Source organism: Perna viridis, chromosome 4 (assembly GCF_037379345.1).
Source record: "Perna viridis isolate PV_CMFRI_1.1 ecotype Kerala chromosome 4, ASM3737934v1, whole genome shotgun sequence".
Lineage (NCBI taxonomy): Eukaryota > Metazoa > Mollusca > Bivalvia > Mytilida > Mytilidae > Perna > Perna viridis.
Genome location: NC_142448.1, coordinates 51,675,611 through 51,693,137, shown reverse-complemented (window position 1 = coordinate 51,693,137; position 17,527 = coordinate 51,675,611). Strand labels below are relative to the sequence as shown.

At 33.3% G+C, this 17,527-nt stretch overlaps 1 protein-coding gene across 2 annotated transcripts in view; it reads left to right on the top strand.

Annotated features, from left to right (window-relative positions):
• LOC148620469 (uncharacterized) overlaps positions 1 to 17,527 on the top strand; it is a 188,168-nt gene that overhangs the window by 93,489 nt on the left and 77,152 nt on the right. For both annotated transcript variants that reach the window (XM_088581362.1, XM_088581361.1), the window contains 20 exons: positions 349 to 477; positions 2,592 to 2,777; positions 3,106 to 3,243; positions 4,299 to 4,493; positions 4,963 to 5,097; positions 5,470 to 5,667; positions 6,646 to 6,774; positions 7,027 to 7,215; positions 7,802 to 7,933; positions 8,810 to 8,998; positions 9,311 to 9,457; positions 9,846 to 10,037; positions 10,644 to 10,784; positions 11,383 to 11,571; positions 12,113 to 12,244; positions 12,771 to 12,947; positions 13,419 to 13,547; positions 14,115 to 14,423; positions 15,880 to 16,065; positions 16,731 to 16,859. In XM_088581362.1, coding sequence (XP_088437488.1) covers positions 349 to 477; positions 2,592 to 2,777; positions 3,106 to 3,243; positions 4,299 to 4,493; positions 4,963 to 5,097; positions 5,470 to 5,667; positions 6,646 to 6,774; positions 7,027 to 7,215; positions 7,802 to 7,933; positions 8,810 to 8,998; positions 9,311 to 9,457; positions 9,846 to 10,037; positions 10,644 to 10,784; positions 11,383 to 11,571; positions 12,113 to 12,244; positions 12,771 to 12,947; positions 13,419 to 13,547; positions 14,115 to 14,423; positions 15,880 to 16,065; positions 16,731 to 16,859 — 3,351 coding nt within the window. The remainder of the gene's footprint in view (positions 1 to 348; positions 478 to 2,591; positions 2,778 to 3,105; positions 3,244 to 4,298; positions 4,494 to 4,962; positions 5,098 to 5,469; positions 5,668 to 6,645; positions 6,775 to 7,026; positions 7,216 to 7,801; positions 7,934 to 8,809; positions 8,999 to 9,310; positions 9,458 to 9,845; positions 10,038 to 10,643; positions 10,785 to 11,382; positions 11,572 to 12,112; positions 12,245 to 12,770; positions 12,948 to 13,418; positions 13,548 to 14,114; positions 14,424 to 15,879; positions 16,066 to 16,730; positions 16,860 to 17,527) is intronic.

Below are 17,527 nucleotides of genomic sequence, written 5' to 3'. Positions count from 1 at the left end.
TGCTGTTGGTGTCTGTGTTTGTGATCGTGTCAATGGGCACTAAGTATTCATGTGATAACTTGAATACTAGTAGGTTGATTTTAATAAAATTTTGCATCCGGCTACCAAACCACAGAAGGTTGATATTGAATTAGTAATTGCATTTCTACGAGATGTCATACTATTTGATGAACTTATTCTATAATATAGCACTTATAAAATAAAAAAGGTAGGCATGCTTTTTTTTGAAGTAAAAAAATTCATGTAAGAAAAATACATTGGAGGAACATTTTAATTAAGTTCTTTATTATTACACTTACAAAACTAAAGAGAGAACAGCTAGGAATTTAATTTCATGTTTTGTTTCAGAGTCCATTTAAAAACTTTACATTCAGTGTCATTGGTGACGATACAGGACCTAATTATTTCGAAATAAGTAGTACTGGTGAGGTCAAGCTGAAACAGAGTCTTCTCCCTGACCAATTGAACTCTTACAAGGTATGTGTAACTCTACAGCTAATTTCAGGGATGATTTTCATCTGTTATTTAATGGAATCTGCTTTTTTTTAAACCTGATTTTGCTATTATATTTTTTGTACGGTATATTTTCTTCCACTTTTGCCATTTTCAGCTTTTTTTGCTGGTATTGTGAAGTCATCACAGATTTAGAAGTTGGGTGGAATAGACTTACCTGTCATACATCTTACTCACAAAAACATGATAAAAATAGTTGTTCTAAACATTGTTGTGTCACTTTATGTATTCTGTGATAAGTCAAACTTTCTGACTGGATTTCACTTTAAATCTTTTCTGGGTTGGTATATTGTAATGTATTAAAATAAGCCAATAGTGTGAGGGATGGGCAGATATTACATATATAATGCACAGTCAAAAGTGCCAGACATATGAATCATATGAAATAGTAATCAAAGGAATCAAGATTCTAGCGGTAATCAAAAGAATGTAATCCAGGGACAAAGACCAGACATGGAAAACAGACATACACAACAAAGAACATAGAGGAACTAAAATCATACATACAAAGTAACAAAAGCAAATGAGCAACTTGGACTCCACTGAAAACTGGGAGCATGGACCAGGTTCACTGGTAGGGTGAGTGTCCAAATGAGCATTTTGTGATAACTGTGTGTTTCAGTTTACATATTATTCTCTTTCATTTGGTAGTTTTATATATTTCTTGGATGGCTAGATATCACACCATGAACGATTTTATATATTTCTTGGATGGCTAGATATCACACCATGAACGATTTTATATATTTCTTGGATGGCTAGATATCACACCATGAACGATTTTATATATTTCTTGGATGGCTAGATATCACACCATGAACGATTTTATATATTTCTTGGATGGCTAGATATCACACCATGAACGATTTTATATGAACTTGTAAATAGTTGATTATTGTGTTGTTTACATTTTGATAATGGCATTATTGCCATATGATTATCATTTGTTTTCCAGCCAAAATCAACATATGAGAATCTGATAAATGTCCCTACAAAATTGATTTTTAACCCTTGTTGTGCTACACCCAGACCTGTTCGGGATTGGACCATATTCCGCTTTATCGGTTCTAGCAGTGTAAATCTGAGTTTAGGAAAGGGCGATTTGTGTCCATCTGCAAGCAGCATGACTGTGCTTTAAAATAAGGCTATCTGATATAGAGTTTGTTAGTAAACAATAACTTGAAAGCTAAAAGAAGAGGTCACGAGTTTCCGCTGTAAAAAAAAAATTTTTGGGGGGTAGGGTTCATTTCTCAGACCCTTGCTAGAGCAGAATTAATTTGTAGTACTCTTTTTTGCCAGGAAATTAAATAAGAATGATTTCTGTAACCACCATTTCGATGTCAACCCCTTGTATTGACTACTTCCGGTTTAAAGACAAATAGAGGCCAAAAATTGGATAAAATCCTCATTTTTTCACGCGAATGACCCTTCAGGTGGCTCCTGACTGCCCACTCGTGACTGTAGCACACTTTATGTGGCTTCAATAGCCTTCATAGTCTGCAGGCTGTAGGATGAATGTGATTTGGTTTCTGATTTGTTCCTGTTGAACCCCACAGGTAGACATAATGACCAGAAATGGACAAAAATGACCATTTTGGAGTGACAGACCTATTTTCACATGTTGGGCCATCCACTCTCCCACCACCTCCTCACCCCATTCACCCAACCCCATGATCACCCATCTTTAATTTATATATATATAGCAATCAGCATCAGTACCATTGTGCAACTACTTTGCATATAATTTGCATAAGTTTGTAAAATATCGAAATCTACACTTTCGTTAAGAAATGGGCAGCACGACAAGGGTTAACACTGAAATGCTTATTCATTTTAGAACTGCAAAAATTGATATCCATGAATATTATGTTCACTTGAAAGAATCAGTGAATAATAGCACCATGGAAATTAATCTATTTGCAGTAATTGGGACTTGAAATGCTTGAAGTGACAAATTGCTCAACTCTATTGTTTAAATATGGTAAAAAACATTGTCAACAGTTAATGCAGTTTTCTTTAAAAGCCAGTTTACAAACTTCCCAATATGTAGGTAGTTAAATTTGTTTTGTTTTTTCTAGTTAAGAATTGCTGTAACTGATGGTGGTACACCAAAACTTTCCTCTACTTCTACTTTATCTGTTGATGTATCCAGGAATCTTTACGCCCCAGAATTTATTGTCCAGAGTTACGAGAAGACAATAGATGAGATTATAGCTATTGATACACCTATAGAGAGGATTTTAGCCAGGGATAATGATACCAAGGTAAGTATATGTAAACAAAGGGAAGATGAATAAATGCATTTAAGGTAGATCATACGTATATATTTATCTAGAAGATAAATTTTCTTAGTTTTTGTCAAAGATGACCCTGACAGAACATATTTTAGAATTTTAATGTAAAAAACATAGGTCACTGAACTTGATTTTGAGATTATTGAACCTTAAGGACAAATGTTATATGGATTCTTTAGTTGTGACAGTACTTATTGTGAATTTTGACATTTACATGTGTCATACTCTGCCAGATTCTTACGGGAAATAGTTCTTGATAATACTTGTAATTTATGCAATTGTATCATTTTTTCTACAGAGTCCTCATAAACAGATAACATACACACTAGGTCCAGCTAACTATGTTGGACTATCTTACTTCACAGTTAACTCCAATGGAGAAATCGTAGCTAAACGCTCACTCATCGAAGATGGCCTGGACACCAACCCTTATATGGTAAGTACCCCAAATCATTTTTTATTTTGTCACCCTATGCCCCTTTATAGTTCCATAGGAGTATATAGGTCTTTGTCTATCTGTCCGTCAGTCTGATTTTTAACTGTAGTGCGTTTAAGGCGTGATGCTCTTTTGTTTTAAGGTTTTATGTGTTATAAGCTTGATGTTGTTATCTAATAAATGTTTCCCTGAACTTCTCCACTAGTTAAAACAGTCAGAGCTGTATAGAGACAAGTTTTTTATGTTAGGCAAATAGTTGGTTAACACAGGTCTCAGTCAGAGCTCTATAGAGACAAGTTTTTTATGTTAGGCAAATAGTTGGTTAACACAGGTCTCAGTCAGAGCTCTATAGAGACAAGTTTTTTATGTTAGGCAAATAGTTGGTTAACACAGGTCTAAGTTATTTAAAATTTATGTTTGACAGGTTTTGCCTAAAATTCACATATAGTTGAGTTAAGACAGATTATAGGTTAAGAGTTGAGGATTAAGGGTTAAGGGTTAAGGATGTTCTATGGTCTATTTAAGAATAACAAGGGTTACATTGGGTTGTAAAATCTTTTAAGATCAGTCATGATTGAACAATATGAAAAAAAAAAATGGTGGGTCAGTGTGCTTGTTTTTGAGATATAAGTCTTTGAAATTTTGATGAAAAAGGATTTCTTTAGACTTGTCAAAGGTTTTGTTGAAGCAGTTTTTATTTATCAGAACCACTAAAGAAATAATGATTTCATCGAAACTTCTTAAATAAAATTTTAAGGTGTTTATCATGAAATTATGAAAAGAAAATTGGGGATCACTAGGCAAAAAATATAATGCTGTGAAATGGATAAATCCAGAGGAGTCTGAAATTCTGACAAAATGGCTGAACAAAACCAGTGAACATCCTTAATTAATGATTGGGTTGGTTAACACAAGTTTTGACATATTCAGTGTTCATTTTCGACCAGTTTTCCATCAATTTTGAAATTTATATTGACAGGTTTCCACTTTATTCTGAGTAACATGCACCTAATGACTTATCTTGTCAAGAAGAATAATAATTCCTCTTTTTTCAGATGACTGTCAGAATTAGTGACAATGGGACACCAACCAGTAGATCAAGTCCAACTCTAGCTAACGTGAAAATCAATGTCAACCGTAATACCAATTGTCCCATGTTTGATCAGACCATACCGTCTAAATACACGATTAACCAGACTCAAACTACATCATCATTTGCCACTATTCAGGCTACTGATGCAGATGCTGCAGTAAGTTATTCATTATTATATACAGACATGATTTTCTTTTGCTTTAAAGTGGAATTCTACTTTTACAAATCCTGAATTTACCGCTACGGTTCTTTTTTTACCATACTTCTGATTTTGACAATTTCCCCTGTTTTTATTGGCTCTTTAAAACAATGTCTATGTATAGGTCAGAGACACCTGCAAACAATGGTTTTGAAGTATATAGGTTCCAGTCTGTCTGTCTGTCCGATATAATGTTGTCTGCATCTCTTTTATTATTACTGATTCTTTTGATTTTTTTGCAATGTTAGATCTTTAAATATGATAGTCCCAAAGGCTTCATGTAATTTACTTAACATTCAAGTAAAATAAAATCATATGTGGATTTTTTGTAAGAGAAACTAATAAAAACTGGACATATATGGAGATGAGCTTGACATGAACAGTGGTTGCCAGTGGTGTATTAAGATTCATCTCTTTTATTTTAAAGGGCACACTTTTCAGCACTTTGTCCTACGAAATTATAGGAGATGATGTAGCTGCAACATTTTTTACCATTAATGTCAATACAGGGGCAGTGTCTACACGACCAGCATTATTCTCAGACAATGACCAAGTATATCAGGTTTGTAACTTTACTTGATAGTAAAACTATAGCAAACTGTGTTTACAAAAAAATTATATTAAATACTTGTGTTCAACATAGTAGCTCCATTACTTTGGTAAAACTTACTGGTGCTAGTTTTGCCTTCCTATTTCAATATTTTTAGGGTTGAGTACTTCTTGTAAATAATATATTTTTTGGATACTGAACTTCCTAAGTATTTGTGTTTTTTTTTTGCTGCTGATCAGAGGTTCCTCCTTGAAACATGTGTACAGAATACAAAAAAATTGCTGTATTTTAATAAGATTGATATTTTTTAACCTGGAAGTTTAGACAACATATTAAGATACAATGTGCAATATGCAAACTTGCCGTAACTTCTTATATTTTCAGCTTCGAATCCAAGCTAAAGACCAAGGTACCCCATCATGCAGTAAGAATCGGGTAATCCGGGTGACAGTGAACCGTAATCTGAACTCCCCTGTTTGGTCTAACACTGATTCACCAAACAACTATGTGGAAGAAATATTTGAAACCCATGATGTAACCCGTCCAGTTAAAGTTGTAGTGGCTACTGATGCAGATGATAGAGTAAGTTGATAAAGTTATTTTTATGTCAATATTCTCACCCTGAGATGCACACAATATCTGCCATACACTGTTGTCCTTCAACTCTTTAATAAATCAATCTGCCAATCAGTTACTTACTTACTAGATCTACCATCTACATAGCTTAAATATATTTGAAAAGAGCATTGCTCTCTTGAAATTTTTTTATTTAGTACACTGTTGTGGTACTAACTAATGTAAAGAAAGAATTATTGCATGCGTTAATTATTGCTCTTTTTTTTTTCTCATTCTTATTAAAATTTAGCCTAAAAATCATGATTTATTGAAGTTTATTGATTGTGAAAAAAACCTCAGGAGCAAAAGTGTTAAACATTGAATAAGGGGAGTCTCAATCTTTTGGAAGTTCAAGTCAATTGCATTTTCCCTAATAAAAATTGTGTCACAATCAATCTCTTAATCTCTTGATGATATTGCTGCAAAGCTGAAATGCTGGACATCTGTCTAAATTTTTCCTGTTTCCTCATCTAATGTCAATGGGATCTATTGTAAACAAACAACTGAAATAAAATAATCAACTTAATATAGAATTAAACAGAATAATTACATATAGTTGTATAACTACTGTGTATCAATTCTCTTTGGTTTGTCAAAATTTCATGGAGTTTTAAATTGTTGTTTCTTCATTACATCTTACATTTAAATGGAAAACTTTCTATTTGAAATTTATATTAACACAGAAGCCATGGTTATTGAGATGCCACATGTGATTATTTTATCAGCCATGGTTATTGAGATGCCACATGTGATTGTTCTATCAGCCATGGTTATTGAGATGCCACATGTGATTGTTCTATCAGCCATGGTTATTGAGATGCCACATGTGATTGTTCTATAAGCCATGGTTATTGAGATGCCACATGTGATTGTTCTGTATGATTCTATTTTGATTGAATGATGTTGATGGTGTAACATAAATTACATTCGGTTTTACTTTTTTAGAGTCCAAATAGAGATGTCTATTATGAGTTTGACCCAAGTTCTCAACACCAGTCAGTTTTCTCTGTAGATCAGAATGGTGCTGTATATCTACGTGGAAGTTTGATTGGTGGATCTACTAAACAATATGTGGTAAGGTTAATGTTCTGATCTCCCCTAAGGAGAGGGAATATGTTGTTGGAAGTTTGATCAGAAAATCTGCAAAACAGTATGTGGTAAGGTAAATATCCTAAACCCCTTAGGGGAGATTATCATCTCTGTGGTGCTTATTATTGACTGACCCTAACTTTTCTTAAAAAGTTTCTGAAAATTTAACATATTGAGTGTGTACTGTAAGTTTTATATGCTTCATGATTTTAAATATTTGTTATGTTTTTTTTTTAGCTGACATTACTTGCTCGTGACCGAGGTTCTCCATCTCTGAGTAGCCCTGCTGGTACCCTTACTGTGAATGTCATCAGGAACCAGTTCCCACCAGAGTTCTTTAATCTGCCGAATATCGTGAACATCAGTGCCTCACAGACCACTAATTTAGAAATATTCCGTGTAACAGGCAGGGATAATGATACTAAGGTAATATGACAATCACATGTATTTTTGGTGATGTTTGGGGAAAGGGGGGTCCAGTCACAAAATTCCATAGAACAAGGGAAAAATTGATTTTTTTGGCTGGTTGCATAAAAAATCTCAAATTGAGTGTTTCCTTAAATCTTCCTCAACTCAAATTTCAACAAATTAGATTGCTTAAAATTGAAGATTTAAGGAAAATTCCAGGATTGGAGGAAAATCTCAATTTGAGAATTTTTTATGAAACCAGTACCTTGTCTGCTTCAAACTTCAAATTCTAAGTAACAATTATATTCTACTTGAGTATCATTAAATATGCAACCTCATCTGGCCTGAGCACCACACAACTTGAAACATGTCATTTTTCATATGAAATTCACTTAATATGAACTGAATGTGTAAAATTCATATGAAAGGCTAGTGATAACCCGATTCACATGAATTTCTCATAAACTCTGCCTGTGTATATTTTTTATAATTTATTTTCAGTCCCCTTACAATCAGATTTGGGTTTGTCAGAATGGGTGAAGGTTTAAGTGAAATTTATATGAATTGATTTTGCCTTTGTATATTTAATATTATGTTGTTTCAGTCCCCCTACAATCAGATTGAGTTCGACAGAACTGGAGAAGGTTCAGCCACAACCTATTTTGATATCAGTCCATCCTCTGGAGCTGTGTTCCTTATTGCTCCAGTCAGTAGTATTGCTGATAAGCAGTTCTATGTAAGTATACTTTAGTCCACCTGGTGCTAATTAATAATTCAGTACGTTTTAAATCATACAGTGAAACCAACCTAAACTATACCCTTTTTGTCCCCCCCTTGCGATGCAGGAAGGGACATACTGGTGCTTGTCCATGCTTCTGTCTGTATGTCCATCTGTCCAGTTTTACATGTGGATGCAACTCCTCGGAAACCGTTTGATGAATATTGTTCAGATTTTGTCAGGGTTGTAATTCATCTTTTGTAGTTGATCAAATTGCGCAGACAACAGGTATTATGGGACTTATGCACATCAAATTTTTTTGCATTGGTAGAGGACCAATGGCTCTAAGCTGCTTATTGTACTTGAAGACTGACTTGGTTTAGACAAGTGTTCTGTTTACTAAGGTTCAAAATACATTGAAACTGATATGAAGGGATTTAAAAAAGTGTTTAGTTCAGACAGGTTTCTTTAAAATATCAATTTCTACTTGCAGCGTGGACTGATATGTTATGTACGAATTATATTTTCAATGTTAGAAAATTAACAAGATTTTTTCCAGAAGTACTTGGTGTCACTCAGCATTTAAAACATTACTGATAACTACCTTTTGATACAATATGTGAAAAACCAGGAAAAACCACCGTGAAGTACATGTATCCTACTAGTGCAACAAATTATTTGAACAGCTGATACTGTCCCCCATCAATAAATTTCTAGGTTGCCTCAGATTTCTCGAACCTTAGATATCTTCCAACATTTTGGCCTTGACCCTTCCTCTTTGACTTAGCAAGGTTGTACTACAGTACATTAACCTACAATCAATCAATCAATCACTCAATCCTCTTTATTGACTATTTTCCTGGACATTACTGATATACACTTATCTTTTTCTAGTTAAGAGTTCGAGTACAAGATGGTGGTGACCCGAGAAAATTTGATTCCAAAGTTTTGACGATTAACGTGAACCGGAATATCCAAAAACCTGTAATGACTTTAGGGCAAACTTACCGGAAAAGAATCTTAGAGACACAAACTGTTGGTGTGGAACTTCTCAAGGTCTTAGCCTCTGATGCCGACAACTTTGTGAGTACATTTTCTTGGATTTTGTTTGGAAATATGTTGAATACACAAAATGCAAATAAAGATTTATCTGTTGTTGTTGAAGTATGAGTAACATTAAACTTTAACAGCAGCAGGATTCCAGAACAAATCTACTCTACATTCAAGCAATTTTCTTGTTTCTGATTAGATAATTTTTTTTATTTAATTATTTTTGCTGGACCTACTTGTAAATTTGACTAAGTTTGCCTCCTGGTCACAAGGCTGAAATGCATTTTTTTCTACATTAGTATTGTTAATATTGAGATAATATACACATCTTTTACCTGTTTCAAGGCACCCAATAACGAATTGGAGTTTTTCATCTCATCCACCAATACACAGATCAACAATTATGTCCAAGTGGATCCCAATACTGGAGCTCTATCACTGAAGCAATCCATGTTAAACTATCCTGATTCGGGAAACCAGTTCAGCATTTCTGTGAGTATATTAAAGAGTGTTAAATTTGTAAATTGTTAAAAATCAACATTTCTTAAGTGTCCTTTTGTTTTTGTTTTGTTTTGTTTTTTTTTTTTTGGGGGGGGGGGGTTGAGGGAAAATACTTTATTGGGGCCAAGTTGCAAATTCTACCAAAAATGTGGCTGGGCCCCTGACTTTCATAGGACATCTTTGTATGTCAACGTTCAAGATTGAAAATGCAAAACTATTCCCTGATCTATGGTTTCATTATTGTTGCCTGGTATTGAAATTTGGAATTAAAGGTCGAAATGCAGTTGAAAAAGTCAAAGTTTCATTTCTAAAGAAAAATCTACAAGGCAGGTGACATTTAGGCTTTCAGTTTCATCACTTCAATGATTTTTATCTTTAGTTCCAAGTGTCTGCAAGAGACAAAGGGTCACCGCCTCAGACAGCAGATAATCCACAGACAGTCACTTTGAATGTGGTTCGTAACACAGCTCCACTCTTTACCAATACTGCTACATATTCCAAGACAATTTCTGAAACATATGCTGGAGGACTGAGTGTATATGCTACCGCTGTCTCCAATACAGATATTGATGTAAGTTTGATGGAGTTGCCTCCCCTTATGATGTAGTATTTTTCTATTTTTTGTTCTTTGTCTGCTTTACCTTTGCTATTTTTCTTAAAGTAAAGAAATTATAATATAAAAGAGGTATTTGAAAATACTTGCTGAAGGAGCCAGTGCTCAAACTACTTGTAATTCTGTTCCATTACAGATGTCCATGTATGTGTGATAGATATGTCTCCCTTTTTGTAAAAAAAAAAGTTGTTATGGGAATTTTTTCTATTCTGATTCAAGTACACATATTAATTTCAATAGTGGAGATTGAAACCTTTCTAAACAGACCCCCCTTTTTGACTGGATGATTTGTTCAGTTCACATAGTTTCAGAATGCCTTGAAATTGAAGGGATTTCAAGAAAGGGCTTTTGTAGACAGGCTTTTATAAAGGATCTATTTTAGACAGGTTTCTCTGAGCTGGATTGATATTCAGTGATGAACAAAGAGCTGTACGATTTAAATGTTTCCTTTTTGTTAACATTTACTAAAATGATAGAGCTTATTTTCCATTGACAGATACCATTTAACTCACTGAACTACTCATTGTATTTATTTAACTGATAGAGCTTTTTGTCCATTGGCAGGTACCATTTAATTCACTTAACTACTCATTGTATCCAGACACCACCAATCAGGCCAGTTTATTCTTTGAGATTGATTCTGCAGGTGTTGTGAGGACACGACCTTCTGCTGACCTTACCTTGACCACCAAAACTCAGTTTGATGTAAGTAATGTTGAACCTGCAGGTGTTATGAGAAATTTGTCTAACTGCAGTTTAATTTTAGTGATTGAAGTATATGAAATATGCCTGCTGCATAACAAATCAATATAGAAAATTTTTATTTTCGTAGATCTTTTAACAAAAAAATTTGGAATACCTAATTACATGTTACAATAACATTGTGTTCCACCAAATTCTATAATGTGGATAGTTTGTTTGTTTGTTGGGGTTTAACGTCCGAGCAGCAATATTTCAGCTATATTCAGACGAGGATAGAACAGGCAGTCTATTTTTGTCTGTTTAAGCTTAATAAATTTGGGGATCTAGGGTATGGGGAATAACTCTTGAAATCAGTGATTTGTTTGTGTCATATTCAAGTTCATCAAAGCCTTTCAAGCTTTCCTTTGAAATGGAATTAAATCAGTCCGAGTTACTATGATGCTAAAATGAGATTGATGTCAAATACTGAATACAACATTTCATTGATTTATAAGAGTCGTGTCCCTTACCCTAGGTCTACTTCCTTAGCAACAAAAAACAGTACTTTATGATTAAAGGTGTTTTTGTAAATCTTTTTTATATTAATTTTTACTTTTTTTAGGTAAGAGTTGTTGTTACTGATGGAGGAACACCACCATTGTCAGATGTCGCTAGTGTTACAGTTATTGTTGAACACAATCTGAACCCACCTATCTTGAACCATTCAAGGACTCTGAATATCAATCTTCCTGAAACCACTCCTGTTGGAACAGCTGTTCTTAACCTGAATGCTTCTGATGCTGATAGGGGAGTGAGTTCTTTAAGGACTTGTTTTGGCCTCTATTTTATTCATTTTCACTCATGACATTAAAATGATAAAGGAAATAGTTTGAAAAATCTTTCTGTTTAGAATTGTTTGTATTAATATGCAGGATATGACATAGCATTTTGTGAATCTTTTCATATCATGCAAATTGCCAATTTGAAAACTAGGTTGTTTATTAAGTAAACTCATGTGAAGAATGCATAAAATTTGGTTATCACTCAGGCAAGTATAATTTAACTTTTACTTGTCCAAATTGTAATTTTACTTTTTCTAGGCAAGAAGACGACCTTAAATGTCAGGCCCTGACTTAAATTTTTTTTATCATCCTTGTAGCCATCTTGTGCCCTTTTTTCTTGCTTCACCCAGTTAGACTGGTGTCAAAGGTTAAGTCAATTAGAGGTCAAAGGTTAGTATAGATAGTTGTTATGAAGTCTTTGGTTGTTTAGATTAAAGAAGATTTCTGCATTGAAATAAAAGATTCACACAATTTAAAAACAATCATTGTGCATGATCTTATTTTTTGCAGCCTCCAAATAATGTGATTAGGTATGTTGCCACAGGAACAGGAAGTGCTGGAGATTATTTCCTGGTAAACCCCACAACTGGTGAAGTGTTACTGATCAACTCTGTGGCTGACATCACACAAAGTTTGTTTACAGTAAGTTTTTACATTAATATATATTTGTTTAACATTAATAATGTTCAGATTGTATACTTTTTACACCCCACCACAAATAAGTCGCAAAATATGTTGTGATATTGTCTGAGAAGTTGCATGTCCATCCATCTGTGGGTCTTTTTTCCGTCCCATGATTGTTTCCTAATGATAACTTAAAAGATATTAAAGGATCTTTCTTAAACATTGTTATTGAGTATTATGAAATACAGATCAAATTCAAAAATCTGTTTTAATTGGATTATTTACACAAAAGTTATGGCCATTTTATGATGTTTTTTCCCAAAAGGATTTTTTGCAACTTGGCAGCGTATCATATTTTCCTGTTTCATGATATCAGTTTAATTTGATGACTAACAATCTTTCTAATATGTGTTTAAAAATATTTACTTATTGGAGGCAACTTATTTTCTGGTTATTTTCTTGTTCGAGAAAGTATTAAATGAAAATAAATTGCTTGTGAAAAAAATATGGTTTATGGTATATTGATATTGTTTTACATAAATAGATGACAGTAGATGTTCGAGATCAAGGTACTCCCCAAAAAGTAGTGGCCGTTACAATAACCATCAATGTCATTAGGACATCTGGAAAATTGACCTTCACAGCGCCATCTTACAATGCAGTAGCCAATGAGAATGATCAAGTTGGACGCCTGATTCAAACCGTGAAAGCTAACCCAGATGTAAGTCGTTTCATTATATTGTCCCTTCACTGTGTTTTGGATATTTTATTGTATGTTGTATCCATCAAAACCTTCATCAAAATAATGCTAATACTTTTTCTGAGTTTTTGAAAACTCATTTTCATTTATAGTTACTGTATGTACAGAAAAATAAAGTTTTACTCCAGTTGATAAAGCAGCTAATAATGTTGTTGCTCAACCACTAACTTTAAACTGTGTTAAGTAAACAATATTGCTATCTACATTTAACAGTTATTGCTTTATACTCTTTCTATTGTTCAGCACTATATAAACTGTTGACACAACAATGTTTTAAGCAACAAAGCAGCCAATAATGTTGTGCTTAATATGATTAACATATTTCTTGTGGTTTTATCAAATATTTATTTCAGTGAGTCAATTTTCTGTGTTCAGGCTGTCACTTATTTGTATTGTAAATAAAGCAAAACATTAATTTTCTTGTCATTATAGCCTGGAATAACCTATGCAGTAACTGGACTTAGTTCTGCACCTGATTTCTTTGAAGTTGGAAATATTGATGGTCAAGTCAAGATAAAGAAAGATCTCAGACTTGATAGTGCTGGTCTAACCAACTATATTGTAAGTATTAGAAAATATAATCAACAGATGTGTTGACATACACATTATCTATATTTTCTACATATTTTGACTGCAAATTATGCTCTACGGATTAAGAATCTTTCCATAGTACAGTTGGGGTAGTTACTGCTATAAACCCTGTTTTCAAAAAGTGAATTATAGAAAATTCAGGATTTTATGGATCATTTGCATAGAATATAATGAAAAATATTGATAGTCATCAAGTACTATAATGAATAATGAATAACCATGTTACCCATTGGAGAAGTCCATGGATGAAATAATGATGGGAACACCAAAAAGATAATATACCAAGAACAATTGCACAACACAAAAAGAACAGAAATGCACATTTAACAAGTGAACAGCAATAAACAAGGGATGAGCTTAGGTGCTGAATGACTGAATTTTAATCCATGGAAAACTGACTGGGTGTGTGTTTTTTTTAAATATTTATTTACTAAGGTTTTTATTTTCTCAAAGAAAATGTTTTTGTTTTTTCGTATCTACTTTGCATTGCAGCTATCATTTTTTTTAAAGTTTATATTCATTAATTATTTCTTTCAGCTCCAAATAGTGGCCACAAAGACAGATGTTGGAGTGCAGCAAGCCACAGCAACTGTAAACATTACTGTCAATAGAAATCTGGCAGATCCTGTATTTGAGCAAAATGGCTTCTTCAGTAAAACTATCGAGGAAACACAGATCCTTGGTACTGAAGTTATCAAAGTGGCAGCGACAGATGCTGATCAGGATATGTTAGTGTATGAGATGGAAAATAAATCACCACATAATGAATACTTCATTATAAACTCCAAGACGGGATCTATTATACTTGTTAAATCACTCCTAGGATCGGTAGTGGGAAATTTTTCTGTAAGTCAAGTATCTCTAAATTTATTTTTACTTCAGGCAATTAAATGTAGATGTGCTTATTAATAGGAAAGTTTAATCTTCTGAAATTTGTTGAGAGTTATGCCCCTTTGAACATTTTTTTTTAGATTGGAGAACCAACTAAAGCACTCCACAGGTTTTAATGTATTTCTAAGGAAGGTTATGAGAATGTACTTGCTTTGGTTTCTATAAAAAATTTTCTTTTATCATGTTTATGATGCAGTAAAATTAGAAGTTTTTGTAACAATGGTTTGCCAAATGTTAACACATTTTCAACATAAGAATATGTTTTTTGGTGGAAATTAAAAAGATCTGTGGTTGATTTCACAAAAAATCTTTAAAGTGTAAAATTAGTCCTAAATTATGACATCGTAATTCTTCTTTATATTGTGACATCATAACTTATGTCTAATTTTACACAGGATTTTTTTTGTGAAATCAACCATTGAAGAATGATATACGTAACACAGCATGCACAGTGGAGGTTGATTCTAACATTTCTTTCAAATTGTTAAAAATCATGTAAGGATGATGATCCAGAAATTGTCCTTTTGACCATTTTAGAACGATTCATGACTACATTTGTCAAGGCCTACACTCATTCCTGCTGATTTTATATCAGAATGATAATTCTATGTTAGAATAATACATGACATTATTTCTTACTAGAACATTTCTGATTTTTGTCGTTTCTAAATTTATCATGCAGAGCTAATGTTAGAACTGTCCCCAAATGTATAAATCAAACTGTGTGTAACATTTGAAGCTTCTTCCAAGAGGACACATGATAAGGCATTTTAGACCTGATTTTTTTTTGGAAAAATTAAGTGCTTGAAAAGTTATTGGCAGATTCCTTTCAAATTTTGACATTTTGTTTTATGTGACAAAAAGGATGTCAAGTTCGATTTTTAGAAGTAGTAATTTATGTTTTTTTTTGGTGGCAGCCATTTTTGTCTTCAAAATATGAACTTTGACTCTTTAATTCGGGGTAAATCTGGTTTGCTTTCAATCTGACAACCTCCTGTATTTTATTTGACCATTGAAAATCGTATTGTTCCTTTTAACTGTATCACAGGAATTATGTATAGACTCGGAATGTGTTATGTAAGATAAATACTCCAAGTCGTTCCATCACAGTAGCATATGTGCCTTGAGTAAGGAGGTCATGGGTCCAGTCACTTGAAATTGGTAGTCACTGCTTCCAAGCTAAGTACATAGGATAGAGGAGACAGGCTGACAACTGGTTGGCTTGAAATAATGTGTCATAGTTAAGTGACATGCCTACTAGCTTGCTGTGAGCTAATACAATAAAAATCTAGCTTAATTTGTCAAACTGGTACAAAGCAGCTTCTGTTTTATTAATCAAATACATGACAGATGCACGAAACATCTGTCATATGAGGTTAACAATAAGGAATTAATCATTAATTTTTTATAGTTTAATGTGGTAGCAAGTGACCAGCGACCTCAACCAAGAACAGCAACAGCTAGGGTACATATCGTTGTTCGTCGGGATCAGTTCCCTCCAGTATTCACTAGTGGTGTTTATAATACAGGGGCATCTGAAAATGCTCCTGATGGAAACGTTTTGATGACTGTTATTGCTACCGATCGTGATCTGCGTGTAAGTTTCCTATGGTAAACTAATCCTTTTTTTCTCTGAATGCTTACAAACTGTTACTAATGAATTGTTTTTAGCTTAAATAATCGGTTTCTTAATGAAATTGAAAGACAACCTGTAGCAGCTGATTTTGCTGTATTTTAGTGGTTTCTAAAAAGGGGAAAATAAATTCAGCCAAAGATTGACTCTGCAACTAATTACCTTAGTGCATCACCTACCCTCAACCAAAATTAGAAATGGCAACATTTTTTGTATACTTCAAATCACAAAATTTTGCACCCCATAAAATAACTTCCTATACAGTATAAAGGGGAGAGTGAGAAAATGTAAATATGATACAAGCTAAGTAAATAAGTTAATGATACTTTCAATGTGTATATTATTCTATTGTCCTAAATTCCATGAACTGGTATCAAAACATGTCCTCTCTTACTGAAGCAATATATTTTGATTTGCATGCAAGTATTTCCTGCATCAGTCGAATCACAGCCAGATAATTTATACATATATATAGACGTGTATACATATCTATCCAACGGACAGAATCTGTTTTGCATTGTTGTAGGGATACTGCTGTCAGCTGTAACCAATGCTAATAATATAAAAATTGATATTCCTAAAATAAGAGCAACATTTTTTAATGAATATTTCTGTAAATTGTTTTCCAGGGAAATATTATTTATGAGACTATCGGTAAAGGTTCTGCAGAGGCATTCTTCAGTGTACACCCTTCTAAAGGAAATGTTTCTGTCATCAACTCAGCTCTGATGAAAGCAGATACAACGCCTGTATACCAGGTAGGTCAAAGGTCATGAGAGGTTATACATTACCAGTAAAGGTCACAGAAATGGGGTAATTGTAATCGTAATCATTAATCAGCCAAAAAATCTGATTACATGTAATTTGATTTAATCAATTACTTTTCAAAATACCCTGTAATTCTGATTAGTTTATGATTACATTATGATTACAATGGAAATATTAACGCCATATTCTGACCAGACTGATGCAGACTTAAATTTAAAACATTTCAAAGGTTGATCAAGTGCAATGGTTCTTAAAAATTCAACTGAAAGTTACAAATTGTTATACTGAACTTGTATATATTTTATAGATCTATGTGGTTAATAAATTGGTGAAGGTTGATGTTTTACTATACTTTTAAAAAATATTATCGCTATTTTGTTTAAAATCCCTTTGATCTTGCTATACGTTAATTTTTAATCTCACGCCAGTCGAGTGAGAATGAAAATTATCGCTAGTTTCTATGTCCTCCCGTGACATATAAGCAACAGCGTAGGAATATTTGACGACCCAAATAACCGTCTCTTTGTTTATTGTGTATGGAATAATGGCTAATTTGTTACGATATTGTCTAGACTACAATGGAAAATGATTAAATGCAGTAACTTACCCTATTAGAGTGAATAAATCCCAAAATTATTCCACAACAGATTATTAAATA